Raw genomic sequence first — 23437 nt, 5'->3', positions numbered from 1 at the left:
AAGGCAAGCGGAGGGACAGCCGCAGCACAAAAGCATCCGTGTGTGAACATGCATAGCTGAGTGTATGGCTATATATAAAAAAGAACACTGGGTGTTGCTAGAGATGAACAAAAAATACTGAGGGATGAGCCTTATCATGGCAACATCCTGGACAAAGAAGACCACAACAGCCTGACGGGAGGAGTGTCCCAAGAATGTACACTGGCCTGCAGCGAGGGAAGGAAATGAAAACGAGCAGCTGTAGACAATTATCCACACAAACTGTGGGCTCCACGAGAGTAATTGAGTGCCCAAGCTATGCATCATTATCTGTGCCATCAGGATTTTCACCGTGGTCTAGGACAGAGGACCCACAGCAAAAACACTGCTTCCTCTGTGTCCTTCTGTTTTCAAACACACCTTCAAAACAAAAATGTGTCGGTTTAGAGGATATGAGACAGACTACCAATCAATGTGAGTATTAAACTGAATACAGAGTACAGTGTTTCATGTGTCATGAGCCTCATCTAAACATGTAAGTGTCCAGTCAATGTGTAGTCAACCTGATTCATCTAAATGCTAAAAACTTTGGAAAGTCTTCATTAATGTCCTCCTGTGAACCAGTCAGCAGTCTCAGAATAAAAGAAGGCGGGGACGTTTGTGCTCCATATAATCCCTGAGCAAAGTCACTGAACATTCAGAACCCACTGGCCACGGCTTAGGCACAGGAAACGGGAAACCAGTCTGTCCTCCTTTCTGTGAGCCCCCTCTTAGGTGATAAAAGAGAAGCGTTATGGGGGCTGCAGTTTGTTAGAAACGGGGAGCTCAGTGCAGTAGCCTTTGACAGACTTGCAGTACAGCGTCATTCCCGGGGCCTGTAGGAGCTGTAGTATCTGGGATAGAGGGGCGTGTAGTGTGAGGAATGGCTGTAGGAGGTGGAAGTGCCAGAGGTAAGGTAGGAGCTAGATGGGGTGAAAGCAGAAGGGGAGCTGTAATAGGCAGATGAATAGCTGTGGGAAGAAGATGGGGAGTAAGGGAAGGAGTAAGGGGAGGATGAGGAGGGAGTGTAAAGGACGGATGAGCGTGTCATGCTGGGCAGGGGACGAGTTCGAGGTGAGGGGCTCCACGTGGACCGTCTGAGACCCAGAACAGGGGACCGATAGGGAGAGGAGGGAGCAGATCCTGGCTGGGTGGGCCTGGTAGTGGGGGAGAGAGGAGGGGTGTGAGTGTGTGGAGTGCAGTGCCTGGATAGGCCTGAGGGGCGAGCGGGAGCAGGGGAGATGTTCGCGCTGAAACTGTGGGAGTCGACCACAAACGTCCGCACCCCCACCGTCCACTGGGAGTGAGAAACCCTCAGAGGGGTTGAGGGTGGGGTCTGTGCTGAGGGAGGCGAGGGGGCCTCCAGAGAAGGGGGGCTCCCTGGCATTGGAGGGCCACTCAGCGAGGCAACCGATGGTAATGACGGACTGTGAGAAGATGCGTGCGAGGTGGGGGAGGTGGTAGCTGAGGCCAGAGCCGCAGTGGCTGGGCTAAGGTGGCCAGAGGGATCATCGCGAAGAGCTGGTGTGGGGCTGATAGAAGGGAGGCTGCCAGGGGCCAAAGCTGGACTGGACCCTTGAGCAGGATTGGAAGCTGTAGCCAAAGTCGAGGGACTTACTTTGGGGGTGCTGGTTTTTCCACGGGTCAACCTGCTCCCCCGGGTGCGATGGGACTGCTCCTGATCAAAGGCCAAGTCCTCCAAACGCTGGGTGAGGGCCAGTTTCTGCTGGATGGCCATCCGCAGGAGAGAGTTCAGAGTCTTCTTCTCATCCTCGGCTGCAGCCAGCTGCCTCTGCATCTCATCCAGCTGGGTCACATACTCATCACACCTGCACAAAGCAGACATTTGAGTAGTGTAGAAAATGAACTAAAATGTAAAATGTGGAAATAAAGACAGTTGATGTTTGCACTCTAATTGGATAGCTACACATTACCTGGTGGAATGTATAAGTTAGTTTGAGTATGGTGAAAAAGATACGTGATGTTAGTTAATAAGCTCCAGATAAAACCAGCTGGGTGCTGTGTGGAACATTTGTAAAGACTGAAACAAGTAAAATAAGGAAAATGTAAATGCATGAAATATCAACCTATTCTTTAAGATTACAAAGTCTGTTGACTGAGAGGAAACACAAAGCTGAGTTTTTGGACAGTTTGTCTTTAGAAATAGAGCTGGGCTGTGATGTACATTACATCCTGGTTGTCTGTGTGGGTGCTCGGTCATCCAGATCATGATAATCTTAAGGAGCTTGGAAAGAGAAATGACTGGACTTCTTATTACATCCTGGTTAAATTCTTTAGAGGCTTTCCCTGACACACTAACCCACAGGTGTTTTAACTCCAGGACTCGAGGGCCGGTGCCATGCAGGTTTTAGATCTCACCCTGGGTCAACACACCTGAATCAAATATTACCAGGCCTCTGGAGAACTTCAAGACATGTTGAGGAGGTCGTTTAGCCATTTAAATCAGCTGTGTTGGATCAAGAACACATCTAAAACCTGCAGGACAACGGCCCTCGAGGCCTGGAGTTCGACACCCCTGCACTAACCCAACACATGGATTCTCAAAGAGTTTCTGGAAATGTTTGTGCTTCAGTATGTTCTGTTTTGTTCTCTGACCTGGTAGCAAACATGGCTCGCAGAGAGGAGAACGTGGCGGCGTCTTCCTTCAGGGCCTTTAATTCGTTCCTCAGCTTTGTCATGGTGTCGGTCACCATGGACTTCTCTGCCTCATACTTACTCTTCAGGTTGGCCAGAGCCACTTCTGCTGTCTAGTTAAACACACAGACATATTAGTGACTGTATATTAAGCCCCTTTTCCATTAGTACCTACTTGGATAAACTGGTTTTGCATTACTGTGAAGTGTCTGTGAAGGTTCATCGTAGTCTAAAAAGCTTGGAAAGAAAAGCATCTGGACTTTTTTAAGTTTCTTGAAGACGTTTCACCTCTCATCCGAGAAGCTTCTTCAGTTCTAAAAGCAATTGGTGGAGAGTTCCAGATTTTTAAGCCCTATTGGGAGTGTCCCTAAGAGGTTCCTCTGTCTAGGGAGAATCAGAAGGGCAAATGGAACAATATTGTCAACCCTTATGTAGCAGGTTTGTCAGAGAAAGTCAGGAGTCTTCTCAAAGCAGGACATCCCAGTGTACTTCAGACCAGCCACACAGTCAGACAAAAACTGGTTCATCCCAAAGACAAGTTTAACAATGTGGTGTATTCTGTACAGTGTAGTGAGGAATGCTCAGACCTCTACATTGGAGAAACCAAACAGCCACTTCATAAACACATGGCACAACATAGAAGAGCCACCTCCATAGGACAAGACTTGGCTGTCCATCTGCATCTAAAGGACAAAGGTCACTCTTTGAGGATGCCAATGCTTACAATTTGGACAGAGAGGACAGATGGTTTGAAAGAGGAGTAAAAGATGCCATCTATGTCCACTGTGAACGACCATCTTTGAACAGAGGAGATGGCTTATGACACCAACTGTCTGCCACCTATGATCCAGTTTTGAGATCCTTCCCAGACGCCTTAACGCCCACTCACATCCTGGGTCATTTGACCTCAGTAAATCACATTATAGGGTGGGGCTAGGTTTCACAATGGGTTCATCCAAAACCTTAGCTGATTGTGATTCACACCTGTTTTCACACCTTGGCTCGCGTGATTAGGTAGAGGATCAATAGGGTTTCCAGGACCCTCTTAGGGACACTTACCTGATGGCCAATTGACATGAAGTCTGGTAATGTCACATTTTAGTACCTGCTCGAATCGCTTGGAACCCCAGCTGAGCAGGTACCTGGTATCAGGTAATATGACCTTGATCCAAGTAGGTACTCGTATAACAGGGGTTTTAGTGTATATTATGTATACTGATTCAGAATGACTTTTCTTGACTATTTGTCTAGAATATTTAGCAGTGGACAGCAGTAATCAGTTGTTTGCAAATATCATTTATATGTTTCATATGCATAACGGAGAGGAAGAAAGCAAATGTGAGATGTACATGGCCAACATGTGAGGAAGTCCAAGAACCAGTTTTTAGGAAGAAGGGAAGTTGGCATCTGTGACTGTTAGAAAGAAAGCACTTAAGCATAGAAAACAAACTGCTTCGCCCATTCAAACCAACAGTTCTTTTCTTTTTCACTGTCTATGAGAGAGTAGAAAAGCACTATATAAGAATCAGTCTGTTTACCATTTATTTACATGCTTATGTCACTACTTGTTGGGTTGGTGCTTAAAACTCTCTGAGGGGTTTTACTTTTTTGTTAAATACACGTAGGGAAATGTCAGCAATGGAAAATTATTGAAATATTGTTGCCTATAACCATCACGTTTCCATACTCACCTGTTTGTTAGCCTTGAGCACCAGTCGAAGAGTGGCTATCTGCTCTCTCTTGGTGCTGAGTAAAGATTTGAGCTTCAGGATCTCCTCCATGCAGCTTTCCTTATCCTTATCCAAGAGAGGAACCAGTTCCCGGGCTGCAGTCCTCTGTTTGGACAGCTGCAGTGACCTGTCCACTGCCCGCTGTAGGTGTTTCACCTGGGGAGGAGACAGGAGCAGATAAGAAAAAAGGAAACCACTGGAGGTGTCACATCGTATGCTGGAAGAAAAGAAGGTGGTAGAGAGGAGGAACAACGATTGACACTATATTGCCTAAAGTATTTGCTCATCTGCCTTCACACGAACATGAATTGGACCATGGACCATGTCACCACTACTCTAGAGTCCAGTGGTGGTGTGCTTTATAGCATTTGAATTGTGTTTGGTGAGGTAAGGCTTGGATGTAGCTACTCGGCCATGCAAACCCATCCCATGAAGCTCTCTACACACTGTTCTTGAGCTAATCTTTACACCACATGAAGTTTGGAGGTCTGCAGCGATTGACTCGGCAGAAAGTTGGAAACCACAGCCACTATGCACCTCAGCATCCGCGGAGCCCTTTCTGTGATTTTATATGGCATACCACTTTGTGACTGACTTTCTGTTGATCCCGATCGCCTCCACTTTGTTATGTACCACTAACAGCTGCCTGTGGGATATTTAATAGCGAGGACCTATTCTTTAAAAAATGTTTGTAGAAGCAGTCTGCATGCCCAGGTGATTGATTTTATACACCCATGTTCATGGAAGTATTTGGAACACCTGAATGCTTGTAGGGATGAGAAAAGACGTTTGGCAATATAGCAGCACATCAGGAGGTACAGGCAGATGTACCTGGTCTCTAATGATGGCGCTGAGGTTGTAGATGTTCATGGGCTCCCTGCGCAGCTCACCAGCAGGCTCCATGGCTGGCGATGAAGATGACGATGATGATGAAGAGGCACTGATGCTAGGTGAGCGGGTTGGAGGTGTGCTAGGTGGCAGGCTCTGCTCAGATGGCACCTGAAGGACCTCTTTCTCCACTCTTCGGCTCCCTCCATGTAAGGGCTCTTTGGATGGAGACTCCGAGGGCGTCCACGACTCCCCTGGAGTTGAGGTTGTTGAAGCAACAGCAGCAAGCCGTCTGGCTAGGCGTGGTGTGAGAAGAACTTTGCTGTTGTCTGTACACATGGCTTTGAGACTAGAACTAAGGCCCCTGAGGCCCCTGCCTTGTCTGGAAGAATAGAACAGATAATAGAACAGAACCTTTAGTGTCATTCTGAGCACCTCTGGCAATTTAAATCATAGGTGCTTTAAAGCTGTTCTTTCTCAACTAAGACATCAAGTACAAGAAAGCAAGCAAACAGCTCAATGCTCACCAAACCCTCACTTTGCAGCTGAATAAAACAATGCTCTGTATGTTGTCAAGTACCCTTCCACACAAGAGAAAATGCATTTAGTTAATAACTTTGCTTAGTAACCAGATCTTGAGCACTATGAAGAGTAGTGACCAAAAGCATGCAGTGCAAGAACTAGGAGGAGGATCTAGAGGAGAAGGAGAATGCTGCTGTTAGAGTACTGACAGGGACTAGAGGCCAAGATCAACCTAAAGCTCGAAAAATTCCAAGGGCTGAGAGAGGAGCTCAATTCAATTTTATTTATAAAGCACCAAATCACAACAACAGTTGCCTCAAGGCGCTTTATATTGTAAGGTAGAACCTACAATAATACATACAGAGAAAAAAACCAACAATCCTATGACCCCCTATGAGCGAGCACTTTGGCGACAGTGGGAAGGAAAAACTCCCTTTTAACAGGATGAAACCTCCAGCAGAACCAGGCTCAGGGAGGGGCGGCCATCTGCTGCGACAGGTTGGGGAGAGAGAAGGAAGACAGGATAAAGACAGAAGATGTGGAAGGTGAAGGCAACAGTGGTCCCCATGGTAACCAAGCATTCAGGTAAGTCACCTGCAAACTGGGCGAGTGTATCTGAGAGCTTTGTCCAGAAGAGCGCTTTCCTACAAACAGCAAAGATAACCTTAAGCTCCCAGGCCTCTCGTAGATGAGATTATTTTTTAAAGAAGTTTTTATAGAACAGACCAGCACACCTATAATGTGAGTCGTTTTATTTATTATTTGAATTTCCATGGATACTCTAAGAGCAGTAAAACAGTCACACCTGTAGTAATCCAGCATGACACGGTTGGGCGTCTCATCGTTGCACAGGCAGACATGGTGGTAGAGCTGGGCGAGCTCCTCACTCAGGGTTACCAGCTCATCCTGAGCCGCGTTCAGTGCCCCTTGGCTCTCATTGGCTGCTGACTGAACAGCCTGCAATTCAAACTCCAGGCTACAAATCTGAAAAGAGAGGAGAAGGAAATGAGAAAAAATTAACATATGCACAACTGAAATTGTAGTCCCCCAAAAAACAAAAAGCAGAATATTGATTGATGTCCCAGAAGTTCAACACTAGCTGTTTCTCAGTGACTTTGCACAAAATTCTTTCTCTTTCTTGGCTCTTGGTGGAGGCGGATGCATCTTTTTTCCCTCTCCCTCCCTTATCTTTTCCTGCTTGGCTTTTATGTCCTTGTCAAGTCTTGTCTAACTCTAACCCTCAGATAGGGTTAAATAGTTCGCAGGTGGTTTTTCTGCTCGCGCTCACTCTAAAACCTAAAGAATTATGGGTTTGATCAACTGGTCTCTTAATGAAATTGACACCCTATTCTCGATGAGAAGACTGGGCTCGGGGGAGCCCGACTGTCCTGCAGAGATGTTTGCTGCCAGATGCGCGATGGCCGGTTGCGTCGTGTGCCTGGTGATACTCTCAATGGAGGGCGTTGAACGAGATCTACCTATTCAGAACAATGATAACAGAGTTCTGGCTGATTGGAGCTGGCTCGGACCTGGCTTATCAAAAAACAAAGAAAGAGGTTAGAGCTGTTTGAAACACGACCAGGCTGGCTGACATGAGTGACGATGGGCAAGCTGCGAGTACTCAGACTGTGTTTATTGAATGCAATACTGATAAGATCTTGGAGAAGCTCATGGCTCTGCAATGGGAGTTGAGAGACCTGATGACCAGTGATGGACATTTAGACCAACTGCGAAATTGGAATGCAGTTGTTCGTTTGAACCCAAAACAACCATCTCCTTCATGCAGCTACCCAAGACCAAGAAAATTCTCCCTGATAACAGGACTGTGTTTTGACTGCTCCTACCCTTCAAGGTCACCTGCGCCAGCTGGAGGACTGTTGACTTTTGCTTAACTGGGTGAAAGGACACTCTCTCTCAAGTTGAACACAGGATACACACACACACGCAAATCTCTCATGTACATTGACACAGACACGCACTCACCCCCCTACCCCGCTTACTCCCACCTGAAGTAGGCAGGCGGATCTGTCCAGCACCGGAAGATTGGCAGCAGGACTGGACTGCTGTCTAAATGGGTTAACCCCCCCAGTTGCAAATCATGTGCTTTTATGTTGTAAAATGTAAAGATTTATGTGCTTTCAGTGCTGAGGTGTTTTTTTTTTTCTGTCCTCAAACTGCTGTTCCCCAGGAGCTCAGTCTGGGAGGAGTTTTTTCTCCTCCTCTTTCCTCGTTTATTTCCACTGGTTTTTTTTTCGTACCTCTCTAACCGGTCTTTCCAATGTTATGTTTGTGTATTCTATGTATGGTCAGAAGGGATCTCATGATGGTGCTGGATCGTCCGGCATCCTCGGGATGAATACAGTATTATCAATCAATCAATCAAACAGACACAGTCCTGTCCTATTAAGACATTAGTTAAATTAGGGGTAGTCAACTCCAGGCCTTGAGGGCCGGTGTCCTGCAGGTTTTAAATGTGTCCTTGATCCAACACAGCTGATTCAAATGGTTAAATTACCTCCTCAACATGTCTTGAAGTTCTCCAGAGGCCTGCTAATGTACTAATCATTTGATTCAGGTGTGTTGACCCAGGGTGATATCTAAAACCTGCAGGACAACAGCACTCAAGGCCTGAAGTTACCCCTGAGTTAAACAAACCCTTCTCATTGCTATCAGCTGAAGGATAGTTGGTATATTCCAGTCTGCCACTGAGCCTACTCTTTACCGTTGATATCTGTGCTTCACCCACATTATTGTAAGTGCTTTCCCCCCCTAACTTTACTCAGTGTCCTCATCCTTTCCATCTTTGTTGTTTACTTAACTGTTTGTAACCAAATGCTGTTCCCTTCAGAACAGAGATAATGAATGTGTCACCCTGTTACTCAGTATCTGAGAACTGGAATAGAGAATCATCTCTTCGCTTTCATTCAAACAGACTGCATATCGGCTTCAGCTTTCATTCCCCATCTGTCCACTACCTTCATTTTCCTCCACCTATCTGTCAGCCGACTTCCTTATTCTCATGCTCTATTCTTACAACTTTGCCAAATCAGTTTTCAGGTTTGCTGCCCGTTTGTTGCATGACTGCAGGAGCTGGTGTCACCAGCACTCTGTGCGGCAGAATGAGTGTTTGTAGCTGACATCACTGTTAAGATGTATCTGTCCCACTGTGCAAGTGTCCAGTGAAGGGGGGCATGGCTACGCGCAGGCGGGAAGGGGAAGTAGGAGTTTTTGGAGGGTCAGTTTTTTCTTGTGTGGAGGAACGAAAGGAGGGAACCATTAAAGTTGGAGTTAACATACCAGTTGTGTGATTATTGGACTAACAATCACCATCCTGCCTAAGCTGGTATAACCACTGTAAAAACCTATATAAATCTGTGAAGAGACAGCTGAACACTGTTTGAACTCAACACTCCTCTCAGAGAAAGACAACAGCAGCCACATTCATTGGAAAGCAATAAGTGATACTTTCACATCCACCTGTCCTCCTGCAGCCACCAACCCCGAGTCTGATAGACAGGGAGGCCAGTTCTCTCTGCAGAGGGCCTCCGAACACAATCCACTAGGTTTCATTCACTCAACACACAAATTAATGAAACTGGCAAAACTAATCTTACCTTCACATCAAGTTCACAGTGTAAAGAAAGAGAATGTGAAACATTCACTCTCACAGACTCACAGGAGAGGAGAGGAAACAGACTCTATGACAACAGGCAGTATGACTTTGTTACCTTATCCCGTCCCTCCCGGCAGTTCTTTTCCAGAGAGGCAACCTGCCTCTCCAGCTTCTGGAGCTGACTCCTTTGCCTTGGCTTCTCCTCCACAGCTCCCTCCACACACTGAGCAAGCTTCTCATGGAGCACTTTTAACTCTGCCTTGAGCTCCACCACCTCTGTCACAGCCACACGGTACTTGCACTGCAAGATCTCCAGACTGGGAGTTTGGTATGAAAATACCAGACTTTTACTCTTCTCCTCTGCAGTTTCTCCTTCCTCCTCAGCCTCATCGTCTCTATCCAGCACCAGCAGACTTTCACAGTTGAGTTGAGAGGTGGGACTGCTACAAGCCTCCTGGCTGACCCTTCGATGAAGACAGCGGAGAGCAGAGACTTTCTGGCTCAGGCGGAGGGTCTTCTCGTGCTGCTCAGTTAGGGCCCCCTGGGTGTGCTGCAACTGAGTCTGGGACTCCTGCAGGCTCGTCATGAGTGCTGCTTTCTCATGTTCAACCTGAAGAAGACAAGTGCATGATTAAGGAAAGCCGTATCCCGCGCGACTTAATAAACTGCAGTTTCTGAGGTTACAGTGATGTCAACATAATTGTTGTAAGAAAGTAAAAAGATAAGAAGAGGTGCAACCACAATCCCATTTCTGAAAAAACTGAGAGGCTGTTTAAATGAAAATAAAAACACAACATTTAAATGGGAAGCAATTCAGTGACAGTAGCACAGATATCACAATCTGACCATCTTCTGGAAAAAATCGTTTTAATATCTAAACATATTAAAAGGGGAAAACCAAAGATGACGCTGCTACTGATGTGAAGATGTGAATTAGAACCCGTTCAGGAAGAAACTGTTCTGAGCCTGTACTTGCCGCCAAGACCGTGTATACTTATGTCCATGTTTGACACTATCATCATCTAAGCGACACCTAGAAATGTTTCTTTGTCTGCCACCAGAATGAGATTGTCCAGCACTAATTCAGACTAAAGTTCATCAGCAACTGTGCAAACAAACCCAGAAGCAGCAAGCTGCAACCTGGAAGCCACTGGCTGTTGGTGGCTAAAGTGTAGGTGGACGTTAGCTGTTAGCCTAGCCCTTATCTCACTGATATATTTCACACACATTCTTACTAACTGGGCTTCCTGGGAACCACAAGAATAATTTACTTTGAGAATCACACTTAGAGATGCACTGATTTCCAGTTTTCAATTATGAACCGGTGTGTTTCATGCACATTTTGTGCACAGCAGCAAGCCATATGCTACACTGTTTGCATGTAAGTGAGTGAAGACATCAGTGCATCTCTAGTCATAACAGCAAAACAGGAATAATAGCCAGATATATTTCTTCTTAAAGCATTATTAGTTATGTCATCCAAAGAAAAGCTGAGTTTTTTGTTGTTGGTTTTTTGTACTTTTATTCAAAGTACATGCTACATTATTCCTTAAAAGCTTATTTATCATCCTCACAGTTTTTAGTCATATTAAATAAACACTTTTTGTGCTCGGTTTAATCCCCCCAGGGTCAGTAAATCTCTCCAGCATGCTCTGGGTCTGCCACTTTTCTAGCCTAGAACGCCTCACCCACGAGATGCTCAGGAGGCATCCTGGTTCTCTCTATGAGGGGAAGTAGCAGCTCTACTCTAAGCTACACCCTACTTCAGAGGAAGCAAATTTCTGCTTATATATATATGATCTCATTTTTTCTATCTCCTGCTTCATTCACCCTTCACTCACGAACATCCTTAAATTCATGCATTTTTGTGCTTTCCCAGTCTTGAACCACAGGCTCAAACTGGGAGGTGCTGATTCTCTTCACACCTGCTTCATACTCAGCTGCAAAGCACTCCAGTGCAAGCTGGGGGCAGATGAACCCAACAGAACCATCATCTCCAAATAGCAGAGACGAGATCCTGAGACCACCAAACAGTCCACGCCTTGGCTGCTCCTAAAAGCCTGTTCCTAAATGCCTTGAACAGAACTGGTGACGAAGCAGTCTGACTCACTGCTGGTAATGTGAAACAGACTGGGTGTGGTTGTAGAAGTAAATTAATTTTCTTTGACATAAACTATTACATTTATTAAACTGACTGTCTTCCTTAGTCTACATGTCAGGATGATATCATTGGAACTTACCGCTACCAGCTGCTGCTTGAGCTTCTGAATCTCTGTCAGGTTCATCTCAGTAAGGAGGTCTGATGTGGCGGCCCCCTCAGTTTTCAGACACTGCCTTCTGCACTCTCCATTAGCCCTGAGCGCTGAGCCCACAGCCGTCACTGGTCCTGAGCCACTCTGAAGGAGACCGTTACATCTGGCAGATTAGAGCAGAAAGTGTCTTGTCACAAGCTATAGTGTCAATAACAGTAAGAAGAAAAGTTTTAAAGCAACTTCATGTAAGCAACGACCTTTGAACACAAGCAGCTGTGGCCAGTGACCAATTAGTAACTGCTGCACCCCCCCCTTACTCTCCCATTTCTGCAGATTACAGTCTGAATGCACTGGGTCAAGGAGACAGGTCTGTGTGCCTGTGTTTGTTGGTGTGATATCCACCTTGTTGGCTCCTCTGTGTTTGGGGAGAGCAGAGTAGTTGGGGTAGCAGTGCCACTGGGCGGTGCTGAGGAGAATATTAGATTTGCACTCCCAGTGTAGGCCACATCACACATGCTGAGGTGGTGAACAAGTTCTCTTCGCAGGTGGTTCTTCTGCTCGCGCTCACTCTTCAGAGACTCCAGCGCCTCCTCCAGCTGGGCGTCTGAGATGTCCTTCAAACGCAGTGCATCCTGTAACTGGCTGTTCAGCAGCTCTGTCTCCTCCTCCAGAACTTTGATCTCATGTTTCAGGCCTTCATACTCCACCTGAACAAGAGTGGACATTCACATTCAAACGTATGAACCTTTATTTTGAGTTACTGCTACATTGTTTAGGTGATTAATATATATTAAAATCAAAATTGCTTTGAAATGTTTGTAAACACAATATATATTTATTCTAAACGTTATGCATATATTTTGTGCAATTCCAAACCTAAATACTTAAGCTTTACATACTTAAGCTTAGATAGGCATGTTGATGCCCAGAGTGACAAGTAGGTCCAACTTTGTAAAAAACACATTCGTCCTGCTGCTGGTATCACTCACCAGGCTAAGCAGGTTTTGTTACTGTGGTCACATGCCACAGTAGATTGAGGGTTGCTGATGCTAACAGACTCAATAAACTGATCTGCAAGGCCAGCAATGTTGTGGGGATGGAGCTGGACTCTCTTAAGGTGGTGTCGGAGAGGCGAATGTTGTCCAAGATAAAGCCAATGTTGGATAATTCCTCCCACCCACTCCATGACATGCTGGCTGGCCACAGGAGCACGTTCAGTGAGAGACTGAGATTACCAAAAAGCACCACTGAACAACACAGGAAATCATTCCTGCCTGTGGCCATCTCCCTGTACAACTCATACACCTAACACACTGTATACTGCAATAGCGACACCCTTTTTGCACATGCTCTTCTTTCTTATTATATATTAATCAGTAAGTTACTTATATGTATAAATTGTGCCATTTCTTACTTCCTGTATTGTCTGTTATTCTTACTGTTTGGACTGGAGCACTGTAACCAACATAAATCCCCTAGGGAACAATAAGGTATTCTGAACATCTTCTCCTTGACAGTTCACAAATAAAGCCAAACCCCCACCTTTTGTTTTGCCAGTAGCTATCTCCTCATATGCGGGTGAAACCAGGCAGATCCACATTGGTCTCGGATGTACTGATTCAACCATGTTTCAGAAAAACATGAGTGAGCACTGACGGTATGTGTGGTGGGGCGTGGCCTGCACGGCATCCTTAATCACGCCCGCCGAGTTAAAACACAGGGACTCGGGGGTTGGTGGGTGTTGTGGTGTGATGTGATTTAAATAAAATGGCTCAAAACTATGATCCCTGGACCCGCCGTGTCTCATTTACACCACAGTATACTTTCTGAGTTTTCACCAATATCTCTAGCTTATCACTTTTGTTGGGCAGAGCTGACATTTCTCATGATGACTGTTGCCAGAAAGGGGCTCTATCTCTGAGATTCCAATCCTTCACCTTTGCATCAGCACAGCAAACACAAAAACACCTCTTGTTACAGGCCCTGGCCTTGGAAGAAGGGAACCAGCCTCCTGTCAAGCAAATTCAAGCATGGTAACCCACACAGATGGTTTGCTGTTGGAACCTGTGGTTACTTCCGCGGGAAGTCTATTGAACCAGCTGAGGGACGCCGGACCAGTCAGCGACTGATTGGGCACAGGATGGTATCTTCTAGATTTGCTCCGTTTCAATGAAAAAAAAAATCATTGAATTGAATTTCATCAGCATAACAGTGATGGGAAATGTCCTCGAAGGGGCTCAATATATGTTGGAGGGGAAGAAGATATATTAAAAACAATAAAGGCCCCAAAACCGAACCTTGAGGGACACCGTAAGTAAGGGAGGTAGAGGATGACCTGAAATCAGAGACTGCCACAGAAAAAAATCAGTGATGTAAATATGAGGAGAACCACTCCTATGCATTTAACACTGAACAGGTAGAAAAACCAACCGTAGTGACTGAGTGATTGAAGATTCTCCATAATACAATGTAGTGAATCCACAGACATTGGCCTGACAGTGGATGAATATTGAAATGCTGCACATGCTCAGCGTCTGACTAATCTTAATGCCTTACCTGTCAAACTGGAAGTTCCACAGGAAAGTGAAATGGATCGGAGATTATGAAGAAATCTCACCTTCACTTTATTCTAAATCACTTTGTGTGCTTCATTTCTTTTATATCTATATCTTTGGATTGTGAGAAAATACTAGATGACAAGGAGAAAATCTACAGACGCAGAAAGGCCCCGGAAGTTTTGGACCCAGGACCACCCTCCACCTGTTTGCTCTAACCTGACCACATATTGTCATCTGCGTGGGCATACCTGGTATATAGCTGGGACAGGCTTCTGACTCCCCTGCAATTGTTGCTGGTTAAGTGGGTAAGAACACTGACTAATGGATGGATTCTCAGAGTTCACTCAGAAAAGAAGTATACAGAAAGACAGAGGGCTGTCAGCAGCAGCTGGGGACATAGAAGGGCAAACTTTTCTTTGTGCTAGATGAATTGTGCTTCTTTAACTTTTGGACCTCTTAGTAGATAAGTACACCTTTGATTGACAGCTGAGCCAGCAGGGAATATACATAACTGTCTGGTAACTGTAGCTAATAAGTCAAAGACAGCGCTAAAGTCTAATGACCTTCAGCATCATACATACACTTTGAAACAGTTTCACGATACTTGAGCACTGTCTGTACCTGACTCTGTTTAAGGGTTGACACCAGTTTCTGCAGAGAGATGTTCTCCTCCTCCAGCTCGGTGTAGTCCTGGAGAAGCCGTGACTCTCTGAATTTGTATTCTCTGATCTCCTCTCGCATTCGGGTCCGCTGTAGCTCCAACATCTCATTGCTCTGCTAAGACAGCACAAAATGAGAGCTGGAGCTGCTTATGACACAGTTCTCACAAAGGAAGGTAATGTAACCAGTATTTAGAGTTTGCAGGATGAAATTTTTAAAAGAGGGAAGGTGAAGGATGGATTACAGTATATCTCCACACAAAACCATGAAAAACTGACATTAAAAAAATGGAGAATGAAGCTCATATACAGTCGTGGTCAAAAGTTTTGAGTATTTGCAATGTTGTCCCTTCTTTTTCAAGACCTCTGCAATTGGCCCTGGCATGCTGTAAATCAGCTTCTGGGCGAAATCCTGACTGATGGCAACCCATTCTTTCCTATTCAACACTTGGAGTTTGTCACAATTAGTGGGTTTTGGTTTGTCCACCTGCCTCTTGAGGATTGATCGCAAGTTCTCAATTGGATTAAGGTATGGGGAGTTTCCTGGCCCTGGACCCAAGATTTCAGTGCGTTGTTACCCAATCCACTTAAGTTATCACTTTGGCCTTATGGCACGGTGCTCCGTCATGCTGGAAAAGGCGTTGTTCTTCACCAAACTGTTGGATGGTTGGAAGAAAATGTTGTTGGAGGATGTTTTGGTCCCATTCTTTATTCATGGCTGTGTTCTTTGGCAAAATACTAAGAGAGCCCAATCCCTTGGATGAGAAGCAGCATCCCGCATGAATGGTCTCAGGATGCTTTACTGTTGGCACGAGACAGGACTGATGGTAGCGCCTACCTTTTCAGATGCCCCAAACAATTGGAAAAGTGCTTCATCACAGAAAATGTCTTCACCCCAGTCCTCAGCAGCCTACTCAGTGTACCTTTTGCAGAATATCAGTCTGTCCCTGATGGTTTTTTTGGGGAAAGTGGCTTCTTTGCTGCCCTTCTTGAACCCAGGGCATCTTCCAAAAGTCTTCGCCTCCCTGTGCGTGCAGTTGCACTCACACCTGCCTGCTGCAATTCCTGAGCTCACAGCTGAATCATCTTTAGGGGACAGTCCTGGCCGTTGCTGGACTTTCTTGAGCGTCCTAAAGCCTTCTTCACAACAACTGAACCTCTTTTCTTGAAGTTCTTAAAGATCCGATAAATGGTTGATTTACCTGCAATCTTAGTAACAATTCCGGTCTGCTTTTCTAATTCAGTCAGCATGACATAATGATCTTCAGCCTTGTGCTCGTCAACATTTTCACCTGTGTTAATGAGAAGATTATTGAAATGATCTCAGCAGATCCTTTTATGGCAGCGATGAAATGCAGTGGAGGCTTTTTTTGGGATCAAGTTCATTTTCATGGCAAAGAAAGACTTTGCAGTTCGTCGGATCGCTCTTCATAACATTCTGGAGTAATGAAATCATAGCAAATTGCCATCATAAAAACTGAAGCAGGAAACTTTCTGAAAACCAATGTTTGAGTCATTCTCAAAACTTTTGGTCATGACTGTATGTAAAGGGTTTTAAAGCTGTTTTTAAAGTCTGGTTGTACTGAAGTCTCTGAGAAAACAGCCCTTCCAGCCCCTTGTCCATGAACTCGGTAGTCACTTTCCTGATGAGAATGTGATCGAATTTCAAGTCTTATTAAACATGCCATGATCATGATTTTGATGACACTTTAAAAACACTCTATCAAGTTATCCATAAGTCTAAACGTCCAGAGTAAGTGTCTCTATTAAATATGAGAACCTTATGATTGTACCGTACCTCCCTGAGCTCCTGCAGCAGGCTGCTCAGGTGCTCGCTGTCAGCCTGTGCACTGGAGGCAGCCAGTCGACTGTGATTCAGTTCCAACTGGAGCTCCAGGAGACGACCCCTAAAGTAGGCCTCCTTGGTGGCAGACTCCTGCAACAGTGTCTCCTCATTGTTCTCCCCGTCCTCTGCGACCTTACGCTGGGTGGAGTATGCCTGGCCGAATGCCTGGAACAGGACAGGAGGGGAAAGGATTATTTCTCTTGACTTTACCTGGGGAGAAATGTACAAAAATGAAAGTCCCTTTCACCTTGTATAAATGATACATGAGTGATTAACTCCAAGATTTTTTTTATCCTTTATTTTTATATTGTTTCATGTACTTTAATGCAATTAGCAGAGACCAAGGTAATGCATGCCAGATAGAATAGAAAAGTGCTACATGAGAACCGGTCCATTTAACTATCTATTTATTATTTACCATCCAGAGTAAGTATCTGATTAGTGGCCATATTTCTAAGATTTTTAGGGCCTAGTACAAGAACCTCTGTTTTATCTAAATTTAGAAGCAGAAAATAAAAGGTCACACAGCTCTTTTTTGTCTCTAGGACATTACTTCAGTTTGACTAATTGGTATTTGATATCTGGCTTCATGGGCAGATAAAGTTAGGTATCATCAGTATATGCTATGTCTTCTAAAGGAAACTTATGTAATATAAACAGAACTGGTCCTAGCACTGAACCCTGTGGAACTCCATAATTAACCTTAGTGTATAAAGAGGATTCTGCATTTACATGAACAAATTGGAGTCTGTTATGATAAAAACCACTGCAGCACAGTACCTGTAATACCTACGGCATGCTCTAATCGCTTTAATAAAATATTATGTTCAACAGTATCTGACGCTGAACTGAGTTCTGGCAATGGTTTAACTACTGCCGTGAGCCTTCAGCAAGTGACCTAATTTAAACATTGTATCAGACTAGGTTAACAGTTCCTCTGTATATTTTAATGCAGCCTTACTTCTGTACCTTTACTGTATGAGCAGCTATGAAGTTCACTTTTCTTCACATTCCAATTTGTTGCAAAAGTTATTTTTTTATAATAAAGCTATTCAAATTATTCAAATCTTTGCAGCCCTAGATCAATCCATCTCTGCTAAGTGGCTACGTACCACAGGCCTTCAAGATGTCATTCAGCAGATACAACACTGTCAGAACTCTTTTGCCTGCTATTAATGTCAGAAAGTGTTAGTTTAGGTTGCAACTACTATACCTTATTTTATTTGATACAACTGTACTGGACCATTTATTTATTTTTTGCATTTCAGAAAATGTTTTCTTTTAAAAGAGGCATGTCAGTATTATATTAGATACTTTTGGCAGATGTTCTATGCATTGCAATTATTAAAACATTGCAATTTCTAAAATGGAAAGTAATGAACAGTTCAATTTGACATACTTGAGTTTTTCTCTTTTGAATATTTATTATTACTCATTAATAAGGCAAAAGTATTTCTTATCTGAATACTTGATTAATCAGTGGAATTCTCTATTACTAAAATAACTGATAGCTACAGCTCTAGATTGATGATATTTAAGATTGAAGCATTAATTAATGGTAGGACTTTGATGAGCAGTCTTGTGGGAATGGGGTCTAAATGACACGTATTGCTTTTTGAGATTAAATAGAACAAGATACAAAGCATTAAAACATGTTAAAAACACAAAAGCCTTATTAAACGCAGTGTTTGTCACGTCATCACTTAAAGACCAGATAGAGAGCTTAGTGATAGATTTTTTTTATTAGGTCCTGATATATAAAACCTTAAAGTGAACGAGGGCTTACTTTCTTCTTCACATGACTCTACCTCACTTTCTTTGCCTCCATCATAATTACTTTGACTTCAGAATGCAAAAATAAGTCGTTTTTAAGCATTTGCTGTGACCAAACCTCTTGAGGTTGCTTAACAAGATAACATCATTATGTGTTACAGTAAGCTGTCACCGGGTTGACTCATCATAGGCCCGTACTTAATGAATAATTCATCACATCCTCTCCATTTTTGTGCGGATGCTTTGAAACCCTGTCCAGGCATGCATCATTTAGACCTCCAGGCTGTTTTTAAGAGCAACTCAGTTTTGGTTGTTCCTTCCACAACTGACAGAGATCAGAAATAGAGGCCAAAAACAAGTCACCGCAGCATCTCGATCTATCATTGAAATGAATCATATCTCAACAATTTTCAAGCAAAGCTCCTCCTGGTTGAGAATTACTTTCTACTAACTGATTTTTGCCAGCATAAAGACTTTTCTTCCAAAGCACCTGCAGAGGGAAAGGATCCATCCCACAACATTAGGTGAGTAAGGATGGCAGTGTCTGATGACTATAAAGGGAGGGATGCCATTGGCTGCATGACATCACAGAGGATAACTGCACTCGGTCCCCTTCTGTTTTTACCCTCATCAGCTACACTAATGGACTCACTGCATTTTCCCCTCTGCTTCACTTGTCACATATCCCATTCACTCAGGCTGACTATTAAAAGACCTGCAGTGTTTGTTTCTGACCTCTTAGCATCAGAGTACTTTTTTGCCTAAAACCTTAACACTACTGTGCAAAATTGTTAACCAGCACCTTATCAACAACATTGCCAGTGCAATGAAAACATTCATAGAAGAAAAGGGACACAGTAGAACACCATCAGTCATGAAATGCCCTCTCCAGAACCCAGACCTCGTCACTAGCGTGACGTGGATCCTGGGTTCCTCCAGGGACATGACAATGCATACCCTCATGTGATGAGACTAGGGCTGCAGCTATCAATTATTTTAGTAACCAAATAATCTATCAATTATTCCATCAATGAATCGAATAATCAGATAAGAAATACTTTTGTTTTATTGATGAGCAATAATGAATGTCTTGATGCATGCTCAATCATCCAGGTAAGTAAATCTCCAAAAGTTGATTCTGTTCATCTGGACGTAGCATTTTTCAGTGGGAGAAACGTTTCGTCACTCATCCAAGTGACTTCTTCAGTCTCCAGAAGTCTCCTGAAGAAGTCACTTGGATGAGTGACGAAACGTTTCTCCCACTGAAAACACTACGTCCAGATGAACAGAATCAACCTTTGATGAGTAATAACAAATATTCAAAAGGGAAAAAAATTCAGAATGAACTGCTAATTGGGTTCCATTTTAGAAGTTGCAATGTTTTAAAGTTTACCAGCATAAGACATCTGTTAAGAAAAAAAAAAACAATTAAAAAAACTTAAATGCAAAATTTTATATTTATATATATATATATACACTATTTACTCGATGAATAGTTGCAGCCCTGGATGAGAGCATGCAGACAGTCCTGGAGGATGAATGAATTTATGACAATGACTGGCCCCCATGCTTGCCTGACCTAAATCTGCTAGAACACCTAAGGGACGTCATATTTCACTGCATCTGACACTGCCAGGTTGCACCTCAGACTGTCCAGAAGCTCAGTGATGCCCTGGTCCAGGATGGTTTCCTGTGTTCTTGGGCCACTTAACACAAACTTTAAAATGTGTGAGGGATTGCCTGAATTAACACTTAGGAGTGGATTCATTCAATCTTGGTCATAGGAAACAACATTAGCTCCGAAAAGTTAAAATTTCATGAGAATTCTTTTTTGCAGCCTAAAGACAACAAACACAATGGTAACTTGTGCTGCTATTAGTACATGCTAACTTAGTCTTAGTTGTTGCTGTTCATAGCAATGCAAACAACTGTACAATATCCCAAAAAGTTGATTCTGTTCTGTCTGCATCTGAGGCTGAATCTCATGTGGTTCCTGTAATCACCATCCTACATGCTGTTTGCTCATACTGACGTACACATTTAGGCAGTCCTTGCCAAAGTGGGTTAGAATTTCTTGATGCATGCTAGATGATTGAGCATGCATCAAGACAAACTGTAAAAAACACAAAAATGAATCATGGATTCAGTCCTGCTCCTGTAGGTCATCTCTGTCCTGAATGTATTTTTAAACAGAAGACAGAAGAGAAACAGAGGCAGTAGAGATGTAGCTTGGTCACTTGAATTTAAGAAATTCCATATAGAAAACTAAATATTCTCTAAATTAATGGAGTCGCATGGACGCATACACATTCTCACAAACTGGCGGACTGGTGTTAGCATACAGTAGCTCTCCAATAAATGTAAGTCAGAAAAATTACACGATCCCAAAATTATCCCTGAGACTGACTATGAGACTCACTGGAGGTGAATCATTATCACCATTAAGCTCCAGTGTGGATAAAAACCCCATGCAGAATTACATAATTCTATAAAATATATTGAATAGTAAAGCTGAGTACTTAAAAGTCTTGAAAGACAAACAACCTACACGTGGTGAAATGCCCCAATGGTTCTTTAAAACTCTACCAACATTTCTATGGTATGACCTAGCTGAGGCTTGCAGAATGTGCTGTTTTATGTCAATAAACGGCCAGTGCCCATCCATTCTCTTTTGCTTATCCTTATCAGGGTCACGGGGGGCTGCAGCCTATCCCAGCTACCATAACACGAGAGGCGGTGTACACCCTGGACAGGCCACTAGCTTGATGCAGGGTTAGCACAGAGAGACAGAAACCAGTCGATTATGAGTGAACACCTAATCACCAGTTAACCTAACCCGGTTAATTACGTGTCTTTGGACAAACACATGGAAATTCCACCACACTCCGCAAAGATTCCGCAAAGTCAAATTGGGGTTGTTCTTGCCAGGAGGCAACAGTGCTAACCACTGCACCACCTGCCAACTAGCATGAAGGAAACCAAAGTCCGTGGGGAGTATGGTTGCAAAGCTGAAACTTAAAAAGAAGGGGACAACCAGAAGTGTAGCCTGCACCGTTTTTTAACTCTAAATGGAGAAACTTCGCCCGGCCTGGACACTGCTACTATATCTGGTATGTTGACTGAGATTTATATAAAGCTCTTCTAGTCTTACTGACCACTCCAAGTGCTTTTCTACAAAAAGCCACATTCACACATTGATATAGCCCTTTATTCTTTGCCATAAATGCTTCATCTTTGCCACTCAGACAGTGATGGACTGGAAATTTGGGGATTTGGTATTCTGCCCAAGGACACTTTAATATGTAGACCTCTCTGATTTACCCTGAGATTGAAGGAGAGCGAATACTAATCTCATGTTCATTAAGTGGACACAAACGCAAACAGGTTTAAGAGGTTTCAGCATTGTTGTATTGTATTTAGTGGCTTTCTGAGCTGCCCTCAGTTATGCAAAAGATTTTTGGTAATGTTGATGTCCGGGTTCTGGGCTGGCCTGTCCATGACTGGTTGTATTCTACGGTGAGCTTTTCTATCCATGTATACTTTTAGTGCAGTGGCAGTGCATTTGGGATCGTTGCGATACTGAAAAATTATTGTTTTTGATGGATTTTTTCCTATTTCTTAAAGACATTTTCCATAGATGCAAATAAAGAAATGGGCAGGTGTGGCTCAGGTGGTGGAGCAGGTCAGTGGATTGACTCCTGACTCCTACAGTCCTACTTGTGCCCACAATTAGCCTTGGGCAATGTACTGAACCCTGAGCTGCTCGTGATGCATCTATTGGAATTTGAGTGTGAGTGAATGTTAAAAAATGCTTGGGCATAGATTAAAGCACTGAATCGTATGTATGGGACTGAGTAAATGAGACTTGCAGCAGGAAGTCCTGTGAGTGCTCAACAACAGCACCATAAAAGTACCAGCCCATGTAATAATAATGTGTTTTGTTTCCAGCAGCCTGCAATACAAATTCCTAAAGATACAATTTAAACTGGTTCTTTGAAAAGTTGCCTGTTATGTGTAGTCATAGGGTGCCTTTTCATGTTCGAATGATTCATAGGTCAGTGTTAAATGGATTTAAAAACAAAAATCATTCCTCTGAAAATCGTCAGGTACAAGGACTGGACTGAAGATGAGTGGAAAAAGCTGCCATTGTCCAAAAAAGCCCATGAGAAAGCTAAGAACTACTGAAACCAGTTAAAAATGACAAGAAAACCAGACTCCTTGGAAGCATGATATAAAGAAATGGTGGGTGTATGAGGGGAATTTAGTATTTTGCTCAGAAAGTTTGTAGTGTGTGAAATATAATGACTTGATTTAAAAACAGATTAAATAAAGAGCATAAAGCAACTAGCCTGTATAACAGTACTGTCTTTAATCTTTGACAAGCTAACTGAAGCCATATTGGCTAAAGAGCTGGCATGTCCAGCAGGTGTGACTACAGGTGAAGTGTGCACAGACAGGCTTTTTAATGAACCACCCTGTGAGCTCATAACATCCTCCAGCGGGTGCAGGTGAGAAGGTGCTGTCAGAAACGCCTCACGCTAATCAGACCAGTGCATGGATTTCGAGTAAGGAGTCATACCCCTGCTAACCCCACCTCCTGCAGCTGCTCCAGCTCCACCCTTAGCGCCTCCTGCTCGGCCTCCAGGTCGGCGTACTGCTGCTTCAGGCTCTGGTTCTCCTCCAGAACCGCCAGTCCGCACTCCGCCGCCCGTATCTTCTCGCGGTTGGCCTCTGCCAGCTCCCGGGTCAGGCGCTCCACCTCGGCCCGATATTCCTCTACCGTATCCCCGCATCCTGCTCCTCCGGCAGCCATCGTTCCTCTGTCCCTCCCTCTGCCCTCTCTTCCCTGCGGCGGACGAACAGAGAGCCCTGCCAGAGGGAGAAAACAAGCCCCACCGCCTCCTCTGGGGGAGTCCCAACGTCCTGCAACTCAAACAGCACCAGCGAGCATCCACGGCTTTCACAGCGCTGCTGCCATCGCAG

At 44.0% G+C, this 23437-nt stretch overlaps 1 protein-coding gene across 4 annotated transcripts in view; it reads right to left on the bottom strand.

Annotated features, from left to right (window-relative positions):
* The window catches only part of LOC146372439 (protein bicaudal D homolog 1-like), a 25026-nt gene extending 1759 nt beyond the window's left edge, over positions 1 to 23267 (bottom strand). Inside the window, exons 1-11 of one of the 4 annotated variants that reach the window (XM_084952431.1) lie at positions 23034 to 23267; positions 16634 to 16846; positions 14798 to 14953; positions 12021 to 12325; positions 11607 to 11781; positions 9482 to 9976; positions 6559 to 6737; positions 5235 to 5613; positions 4365 to 4559; positions 2635 to 2786; positions 1 to 1847 (exon numbers count right to left, since the gene is read on the bottom strand). The exon at positions 1 to 1847 is cut by the window's left edge and continues 1759 nt beyond it. In XM_084952431.1, coding sequence (XP_084808557.1) covers positions 842 to 1847; positions 2635 to 2786; positions 4365 to 4559; positions 5235 to 5613; positions 6559 to 6737; positions 9482 to 9976; positions 11607 to 11781; positions 12021 to 12325; positions 14798 to 14953; positions 16634 to 16846; positions 23034 to 23267 — 3489 coding nt within the window. In that variant the 3' untranslated portion in view covers positions 1 to 841. The remainder of the gene's footprint in view (positions 1848 to 2634; positions 2787 to 4364; positions 4560 to 5234; positions 5614 to 6558; positions 6738 to 9481; positions 9977 to 11606; positions 11782 to 12020; positions 12326 to 14797; positions 14954 to 16633; positions 16847 to 23033) is intronic. The other 3 variants (XM_084952432.1, XM_084952433.1, XM_084952434.1) reach the window with 3 other exon arrangements.
* Between the last annotated feature and the right edge of the window lie 170 nt (positions 23268 to 23437).

Source organism: Perissodus microlepis, chromosome 15 (assembly GCF_051167445.1).
Source record: "Perissodus microlepis isolate ML-2025 ecotype Zambia chromosome 15, ASM5116744v1, whole genome shotgun sequence".
NCBI classification, from domain to species: Eukaryota; Metazoa; Chordata; class Actinopteri; order Cichliformes; family Cichlidae; genus Perissodus; species Perissodus microlepis.
This window is presented reverse-complemented; position numbering and strand designations above follow the sequence as displayed.